At 39.7% G+C, this 10,169-nt stretch overlaps 1 protein-coding gene across 1 annotated transcript in view; it reads left to right on the forward strand.

The window, feature by feature from the left end:
- Positions 1 to 10,169, forward strand: part of lrrc75bb (leucine rich repeat containing 75Bb) — a 34,216-nt gene that overhangs the window by 23,603 nt on the left and 444 nt on the right. Inside the window, exon 4 of the mRNA XM_034895941.1 lies at positions 8,163 to 10,169. This exon is cut by the window's right edge and continues 444 nt beyond it. Coding sequence (XP_034751832.1) covers positions 8,163 to 8,766 — 604 coding nt within the window. The 3' untranslated portion in view covers positions 8,767 to 10,169. The remainder of the gene's footprint in view (positions 1 to 8,162) is intronic.

Here is a 10,169-nt window from a genome sequence, read left to right on the forward strand (position 1 = left end):
TTGGTTGAAATATTTAGATGAATTCTCAGAGTCCTGTGAGCTCAATTGGCAAAGAAATTGCTTTACATTGTGAAGGTTCTGAGTTCAAATCCCTCCTTTGCCATTTTTTTTTTCTTTCTGTTTCATAAAGGAATCTCTTATGGATGAAAAGTCTGTGCTTGAACTCATGAAACGACTCAGAGGAAGAAATCCGACCCAACCTGTTTCTGTCTTCTTTTAACATTTTATCAACTTTCCAAACAGGAAGTGACTCAGCTGAAACATCAGTTTGTACCTGCTGATGCAGGCCACTGTGATGTATTTTAACCTGGTCTCAAATGGAATACGCACCTCGGACCAAGTCATGACCAGGCCTGTACTAAGAATCAAGTTTAGCATCCCCTGGATTTCTTTCAGTTACCCTGCTTCACTAACCCTAACAACCGCGGTCCCGCATAACCTGTGTCACAACAGTGGTTAACAACTAGTTAAATCAACCAAGGGTTTCCCAATCCAGCGGCGGGCACGTTTCCATAAAAGAGGCAGCTGTTTGCACAGCACAACCAATTGCAAACATCTACCAGAGCTGCATATTTTATATAATAAGAGCATACTATTACTTTACTCTTAAATGTGGTGACGGCGTCTGCCTCCCAAACACATAATGGAAGCTGTTTCCACAGTAGAGGACCCTGATAGCTGAAGGCTCAGGCTCCCATTCTACTTTTAGAGACTTTAGGAACCACAAGTAACTCTGAATTCTGGGAGCGCAGTGCTCTAGTGGGACAATAAGGTATTATGAGCTCTTCAAGATAAGATGGTGCTCAACCATTTAGAGCTTTGTAGGTCAGGAGAAGGATTTTAAATTCAATCCTGGATTTTACAGGAAGCCACGACAGAGAAGCTAATATAGGAGAAATATGATCTCTTTTCTTAGTTGTTGTCAGAACTTGCAGTGTAGTATTCTGGATCAGCTAGAGAGTCTTAAGGGATTTGATAACAGTTAGTGATACAGTAGTCCAACATAGAAAGAAATGCATGGACTAGTTTTTCAGCATCATTTTGAGACAGGATATGCCTAATTTTGGCAATGTTACAAAAGTGAAAAAGGCTGTTCTTTAGGTTTGTTTTAAGTGGGCTTTTTCTTTTTTTTTTTTAGGTCAGATAGTTAAGGGAGATAAGAGAAAGTTTGTGTGTCCAAATCTTATGCGGTGTAATGGATTTTGAGACCTGCTTTACAAGAATGAAGACAAATAGACAAAGAAAAAAGTAGTCTCATGATAGTGTTTCTTCCTGGTGATATACTGTACTATGAAATATTTGAATATTCTACTGTGAAAGTTTTGTGTACATACACGTTGCAGTGAGTTTTGAGGTGTGATGTTCAGAATAAAAAAGACAAATGTGCCAAAATAAAAGATCTGCAAGTCAGGTCAGATAGCTCAGGCTGACAAGACAGATTCAAAGACAGATGGTTGTCTGTTTGAATCTTACAGGGTGCAATGAGTTTTGAGGTCAAATATACAAAGTAAAATAGACAAATATGACAAAAACATATAGCTGTGTATCAGGTCAGGGAGCACATTGTGATAAAAGAATGATTGGAAGAAGGATGGTTGTGTGTTTGAGTCTTGTGTTTGGTGAGTTAGACCTACCTTTTGGCGAAGAGTCTTTTTTTGACATACTAAGACTTTTTTTCCGTCAAACTATATGACTTTTCTGAATTTTTTTACATACTATACTATGACCTATGTACAACTTTCTTTTAACATACTACTCTATTACTTTTTTCGACGTACTACATACTATGACTTTTTGTTGACTTTTTTGACGTACTATAATATAGCCTTTATTATTAGACTCATGGCCCATAAAAAAAGAAAAGAAAAAAATACACAATTTAAAATAAGACAAGTACACAGAAAAGACACCAATTAAACAAGACAGCTATACCAGTATTCCAATAAGGGTGACTGGTATCACAAAGCATGGAACCTTGGGTCAATCAGTTGTAAAATGACAGTTACAAGAAGAATTCAGGCAATACATTTATACATTAGATTCCTCAATAAAGCAGAGAATGCAATAACTCATGCTTGACAAAACAATTCACTTGCACTACACCACCTTGGTTGTCTGAGTAGAATGCACAATCATTGTAAGCGACCCGCAGCTTATTGAATCTCACCTTGACCCACAAGGAGGCAATGTAAAAAGCAATACAATAGGCTTTAAAGAGGTTTTTCTTGACGGTATCAAAACACTAAGAGAACCTCCTGGCGAGCATGTTAGCTTGTATATATAACATATGACTCTGCCTATACATGTTTGCATATACATTTGAGCCATTAAGTATTAGATTAGATAGTTCTGGGACATAAGAGAAGGATTAAAAGTCAGACATTTGTGTGTTCCAATCGTATGCTGTGTAATGAATTTTAAGACCTGCTTTAACAGGAATGAAGACTTCAAATATACAAAGAGAAAAGTAGTCCTAAGGTAGTGTTCTTTACTGTACTATGACATTTTTTAACATACAACTGTGAATTTCTTTGTGTGCATACACGTTGGAGTGAGTTTTGAGGTGATGTGCAGAATGGAAAATATACTGAAAACAAGTCAGGTCAGATAGCTCGGGCTGACAAGAGAAAGATTCAAAGACAAAAGGTTGTCTGTTTGAATCTTATACGACTAATTATGCCTGTCTCAGACATAATTTTCAAAAATATTTAACAGAAGACTGTGTTTCAAAATTGGTATATAATATTCTCTGCATGATACACTGCTGTAAATTTTATGTGGTAAATATTTGGGGAGAATACACACATTATAATACACACATTATCCAAAATTAGAAGTGTCCGTTGTGTATTTTGAAACAGATTTTCACTCTTGTTAAGCAGTAGTGTTTTATGTACTGTTGTTGCAGTACAGTCGCTGAGCAGCTGAGACTGTAGTAAGTAAGTTTCTGCACTGGCAGCCTGCACAATAGATCAAGCCACGGTAGGTTTGTTATTTAGAATGGATCAATTCACTTAAAACACGGATTGAATGACTGATTCTTAGCAGCATATCTCAAAACAATTTAATTGTACTAATTCATTAAAACGCATTCTCAAGTTTTGTTCTGACCTTTGCTGTAAGCTCTCTCTCTTTGCCTGCAATCCATTTAAACATCACAAAGCCCAGATGTTTGATTTCCTACCTCTGGGGTTTACATAACTATAGAACAGCAAGGACCCTTGTTTAGTGTGTTAAAGTTAACAACATCCCTGAGGAAATACAGGCTATAAAAAGCAATTAGACCGTCTGCCTGAACCAGCCAATATTTTTGCCATACTAGAGTCTGCTCCTAGTAGATTCCTGCACTGTTGTATCAGTTGCTCCCGAGGATGTCAATAAATGGATTTCTCTCAGTTGTTTGCTTTTAAATGAGTCCCGATGCAGGGGACGCTGTTGTTTCACATCATGTTTTGTGGGTACACTATCCTTTGAAGTTGTTTGTGTCTGAGCTGGTCCAAGAGCATACGTACCACTGCCTACGAGCATGGCAGCCACATCAGAGGGAGCAAGATGAATGTGTTGTTTATGTTGTTATCATTTCATGGTGATGGACCACAGTGTACACTGTGGCTTTAGAGATGCTAGCTATGCCCCAAGGCCTGCGGCCAGCCATCAGTCTGTGGGTGGAACTGTGCCCACGGGGCCGGGAGGCAGAAGATTTAGATGAAGTATGAAGTCGTCTTTACTCAGTCTCATTAACACACACGCGCACGCACACGCAAACACACACAAACCTTCTCTTCTCTGCATCACCCACTCAGCAATAGTACCTACCTACCCTGCCTGACTTTAGCTCTTCCTACAAAAACGTAGGCACACAGTTGAGAGGGGTTCTCCAGCACAGGTAGAAAAACCCTATTATAGATACATCCAAGAGAACAAAAGTAGATGCCCAAAATCTGTTTCATTACAGAAAAGTGCAGAAGCTGCACAGTGGTACAGCAAACTACCTAAAGACACATGAGTGGCGGTGTGTGCCAAGAAGCTCCATATGGAGTCAGTCCTTCCTGGCATTTTTCAAGGCTACAGTTAAAGTCAGTATTGTCTCAGGTCTAACACAATTAGTCAATGAATACATAAAACAAATTGACATAAAATAAATCGAGATCAATTAAATAATCAATTAATAATGGAATTTGTCAATCAATCAATCAGTCAAATCAATGAGTGTCAGACAATGAGTTTGAGGATTTGCTGCTTATATCAATATTGTAAATTCAATATCTTTGGGTTTTTGACTGTTGGTCAGACAAAACACGCATTTTGAAGACATCGACCTTGGCTTAGTGAAATGGTGATGGACATTTCACTATTTTATGATATTTTGAGGACTACATCTTTATTTCTGTGCCATTTTAGCCAGCTCGAGGTGGAAATTACGGTCTGTAAGTCTTGGTCCAGACTGACATGTCTAGAAAACTATTGGATTGATTGCCCTGAAATACTGTAGAAATAATATCTTTAAAAATTAAATGATGATGTTTGGTGATGGTTAATTAAAAATGTAATTAAAAGAATCTTACAAATACTGTACAGAGTGGGTACAAGTCCATCAGCAGATCAAATTAGGAGCAAGAAAGACAAAAGGGAAAAAAGAATATAGGCCAAGAAATAGAAAGAGCAATAAAGTGAAAGCCAGTGAGCAATAGTGAGGATATGAAGGAGGGGGAGATGAATTATAACATACTCCTGGAATCAATAATCTTGCGAATCACAGCCCCGGTGTGCTACAGATCTTTTTCTTTCCGTCAACTGAGCAGAAGGGGGAACAGATGTAAAGAGCACAGCCTGATGCTTTTTAAGGCTCCCAGACAGACCAGAGAGTGGAGAGAGATACAAGGATAATCCTCGCTGTGCCTGAGGAGCAAAGGCAAATAGAACTAAGACAAAGAGAGGATAAACCTCAGGCCAGTTAAACAGAACATTTTTTTATCCTGTTCGGCTGATTTCTTAAACAAAGTCTCCCACGCTTCCATCTCAGCCATTTGTTTGGCAGATGTTTTCCCTCTGAGTCCATGCCAGTAAAAACAAAAGGAGTCTAATGCACTGCGACTCTGTCTTTTACTCTCCATGTATGCAGCTTCCTTATAGCCCTCCTATGCATTTTTAACCACACTCTGGTATAGGGAGAACATTTTGTTTCAGATTGCAGTGTGCTATCAGAGGCAGTGAGGAATAAATTGAGTCAACCTGACAAGTGTAATAGTTATAGTAGCATTTTTCCTTAAGATGGATTCACCTCACACCTGTTGTCTGAAGTCATTTGGACTGAAATAGATGATCACTTGCCTTTATCACTCTTGTTTCTTGCCCATTTTTGTCCCTTTATAGTGTCTTCGTCCATCAGTATCTATCCTTTTATCCTCTTGACTGTTCTGGCCAAAATCTCAGAGGAAATTTATCGCATGCTGACAAAAATGAAAGGAAAATTTCAACATTTCAGGAAAGTTGCTCTTTTGCATTCTTGCTAGTAGATACAGCTCGCTGTACAAAAAATATTCAACTACCATCAGAAGTTGACTTAAAAAAAAAACTAATTAGGGGTCCAAGCCCGAGGGGCCGGGAACCACGGTATCAAAGCTAAAATACTGTACAGAGTGGGTACAAGTCCATCAGCAGATCAAATTTGGATTAAGGAAGATAAAGGGAAACATATTGCGCACAAACTATGAAAACACTTTACCATTTTGGCCAAAATAAATGCTGTCGAAGCCAAACTTTAGTTTATTCCTTGGTATAACCCTCTGAGGCTCTAAAACGAATTTCACGAAAGTTGGCCACTAGGGGGCGCTACAAATACAAAAAGTGTATATCTCATGAACCCCTCATCTGATTTTTACAAAATTTGATGGGTACCATCTAGGGTCACCACTGAGGCGCCCCTTACAGTGGGGTACAGATTGGGGTTCAAGTGGGCGTGGCCTATGAGACCCACGTTTGGATTAACCACTTACATTAAAGTGAATTACTTGTAATTAACAGGGTAGATGTACAATGGGTAGTTGACCTGACTTATCAAAGATTACACAAGTGTACCACTAGGTGGCGCTACATTGATGTCAAACATGTTTTGGCCTATAACACCCACATTACACATCGCACATTAAAAACCTTTACATCCACGTGTTCACTGAATCAAGCTGAGTCAACTGAAATAGGCCACGCCCATTTCCGCTAAAGTTTTTTTTCACAATCTTGCACTATGCGCAAAACCAACTTTTTCAAACTCCTTCTAGGCCGTGTGACAGATCTGCACAAAACCTGGTATGTAGCATCTCCAGATGGCCGCGACAAAACGTTGTTTGCTACAAATTTACTCTAGCCAGCTACCAAAACATATAATATCCTATCTCGGCCAAATTAAATGTTATCATCAAAAGACTTTGCTTCACTTTGTTTCACATCTCTCCACGATGCTCTGCACAGAATTTGGCAAAGACTGGCCCTTAGGGGGCACTATAATCAACGTGTATTTGTTTGTCCAAAAAACTCAATGCATTTAAATGGGAAATTTGCAATTGCAATATTTCTGCCAAAACGCTGAATGGACCCAATAAACAACTGTCCACAGAGTAAGGGATTACTGTAAACATGACCCATGGTCATTTTACGGGATAGATCGACCCACAATAGACCTTTACTCACATAGGGTTGGTGCGCGATGTCTCGGGGCCATGTTGCGGTGCATTGGCTGTGCTTCCACCTAATATAGTCCCAAATCCATATCTGCCTAGGAAATCATCTAATCTTAATCTGCATTGCTATTTGTACTTAGTACTGTAATTAAGTAAGTAATTAGGTTGTTAGGTTAAAATGGTAACCAGCAACATAGGATTCCATTCACTATGCTAAGCTAACTAGCGGTGGCACTGTCGGTGTTGTAAGAGACTAAAAATGCATTGGCTCACCTATCTACAGCAAGTGGAGACCGTGATAAGCCCCATTTCAACAGTGGCATATTCCTCTAACATGTTACATCTTATTTAAACTGTACAAAAACTGAAGTGTAAATACAATACATTTTACAGGTGACATTTTACAAATATTTTTGAGGCCAGTTCCTTATTTATATTCAATTAGGCTTCAAGTGATGTCAGGACTGACGCTTGAGAGTATGAAAAGCATCTGGATGCATGGAGCTACTAGCATAACACACCTACATATCCAAAAGAACTATCTGTTGCATTGTGGGTAGTGTAAACACCAGGTTTTAAAAAATAAAGAAGAATGTTGTGGAAAAAGGACACTATCTACAATGTGTTTCTGCTGTGTTGATTTGGATCCTTTGTTTTTAACTGTCCCATGTGAGTCTGACAATGTTGCAGGAGTTGATAATAACTGGCTGCAACATTAGAAGAGGGGATCACACCATTGAGTTCTCATGTTGTTTTCAAATGTGCTCATTAGCTCAAGTGGCTTATTCATGTGTCCCCCACAAGACTTCAGACACATGCATAGACACATGTGACCTGAATATTCCAAAAAAGCAAAAGATGCATCTCTCTTCGGAATCTGTATACAAAATGACACTCATCCCAGGGTTGAAACTACAACCCCAGCGGAAAGAAAGATGACATATCTGTTACTAATTGGCCCTGACAGAAGGGTTGACTCTGTTTTCCAATCATTTATTCATTTATTTAATGGTTGTTTTGTACTTAAAGACAGAGAGCTGGCTTAGTGATGGCTTTAGGGACAGAAGTAACACCTGAAACTGAAAACATCTGGGGCTATTCAGTGGATGACATTCAGCCCAGGAGACAGAAATTGTTGCTTGAGGCACACAGACAAGACACATTTAAATGCAAATTCTCTTCTTTATATTATTGATTGCTATACTCGTCACACTCTACTGGTGAATTCTGTTTTCTTTTTTGCGTACTTTGCAGTTCCCCTGTACTACTGACAGTGTGGCACCCCGTTACAGAGCCCTTTAAATCAATAACACCAGTATGATTAATTGTAGACTGTTTGTCTTTACACACTTTTTAAAAAAAAGAACCGACCATGCAGAAGAATTAGCATACCTGTACATTGTCTGCAACAATTGGCCATTTTGTGTCTTAGAGATCCAACTTTTAAACAAAGAAATATAACTTTTTTTCTCTTCTTTTGAACAGCCTGAAGACCACCCTGAAGAAGAAACTGTCTGGTGATGTTGTCAACCTGTCTGGCATCCCGCTGTCTGGCCGAGACATCCACCGCGTGGCCTTCTACCTCCAGAGCAGCAGTGATGCAGTGTCGGCTGTGGACCTGAGTTTCACCGAGCTGCAAGATGAGAGCTTACGGCTGCTGCTCCCCTCCCTCAGCTGCCTGCCCAAACTGACCATACTAGCCGTCAATGGAAACCGTCTGACAGTGGCCATCCTGAAAGACCTGACAGATGCAGTGAAGGATCCTAAAAAGTTCCCCAGCCTGGCATGGGTTGACCTGGGCAACAATGTGGATGTCTTCACCGTGCCGCAGCCGCTGCTTGTGGCCCTGCGCCGCCGCTTCGGTTTGCGCAGTAGTCTCCCCACCATTTATGAGTACAGGGAAGCCCAGGAGTTTAGCGGCTACAACACAAACATGGAGACGTCTGTGGAGGAGCCCAGTCTGTTAGAGGAGGGAGACGGAGAGGAAGATGATAAAGAGGAGGAGGAGGACAGGCTGGAGCTTCAAGCCTGGGGCTTTGGAGAAGAAAACATGTCAACAAATATGCCACTGCACTTCTGTCGGAGGTGATCGCCCTGAGCTGCTTTCTTTTAGACTGGCTTCCCTTACATCCCTCAGTATCACCTCGCCCTAAGTCTAGTCTCCTCTGTTAGCAGCTGTCATTGCAGCAGATGGTTACAGTGACCCATGTGTTTCTTAAGATAACTTTAAAATAAGTAACCATGTTGTGTGTCCCTCTGGATGCTCCATCTGCTAAAACTCAGCAATGTGATGCAGGCAGCTCTGCGATTGTACAGATACTAAGAGTTTATTTATGGATTTGACTGAACATGTTCGCTGTTTTCAAGTTTATGTTTCTAACGTTTAGTTCTCTCCAACCTTGAAGCTTCCCATTATTTGCCACTCTCCGCTGAAGCAGCTGTGGGTAAGTGCCTTGCACAAGGGCACCTCAACAAGCACATAACTCAGCTGGTCTCTCAGACAACTTCACCCCTGCTGCCCGATTTCTGTGAAAAGTCTGAATAAGTAACAAAATATCAAGATATTCAGAAACTCAACTGCAGTGAGATTAAATTCACATAAAATATGCTTCTAGTTTTTTGATGTTGGGACACAGTATTATAATAATTCAGGAATTATTTTTTGATACAGTAAGTAATGAAGCACCAATTTAATTTATTTTTACTTACTTTTTTACTTTACTTACAGTAACCCAGCATGCTGCAGCGGGGTTGGCCTGATACACATATGCAGAAATGAAGAAAACACACACATTGTTTGGACATGAGCTGTAGATTAATTTAATATTACCTCTATCAGGTCTTGTTTGGCCCCTTTAGTCACAGATGGTGGGCAGATGATCTATTATTTTCTCAGCAAGCCCCAGATCATTTTGTCTACTGGTGGTGTATGAACGATTATATCTATGAATCAGACCATAAGCAACAAGAAAGATGCCCATTCTGCTTTTAAAGGCCTACCCACAGACAGTGAAACAATGACAAACAGCTCTGCTTTTATCTTTTCTTCTGTCTTGCTACAGCGTACACATAAATCTTTGTTGTGGCATGAGTAACCTGACACAGTTTCTGTTTGACTAGTCTTTTTTTAAATTGTGTAGTTATTATACTTTTGTTTTTTTTTTTCTTTTATTAAGTGGGCATGACTTTTTATTGTGGCAATATCAGATCCCACAGACATGTTTACATGTACGTTATAGTAATGTTCAAATAAATTGGAGATTATCTTTAATAGGATTCAATAAAAAGCATGCATGGGAGCACAACTGCCCACACTTTATCCTGCTTACAGATGTTAATGTGGTTTGTTCTCTTTCCATGCTATTATTCAGTATACTATAACAATTTATTTGTATTTACAGGGACATCAATGAACAGGAAGCTTGGTGTGTGTGTGTGTTTATGTGTGTGTGTGTGTGTGTGTGTGTGTGTGTGTGTGTGTGTGTGTGTGTG

Source organism: Etheostoma cragini, chromosome 16, assembly GCF_013103735.1.
Source record: "Etheostoma cragini isolate CJK2018 chromosome 16, CSU_Ecrag_1.0, whole genome shotgun sequence".
NCBI lineage: Eukaryota > Metazoa > Chordata > Actinopteri > Perciformes > Percidae > Etheostoma > Etheostoma cragini.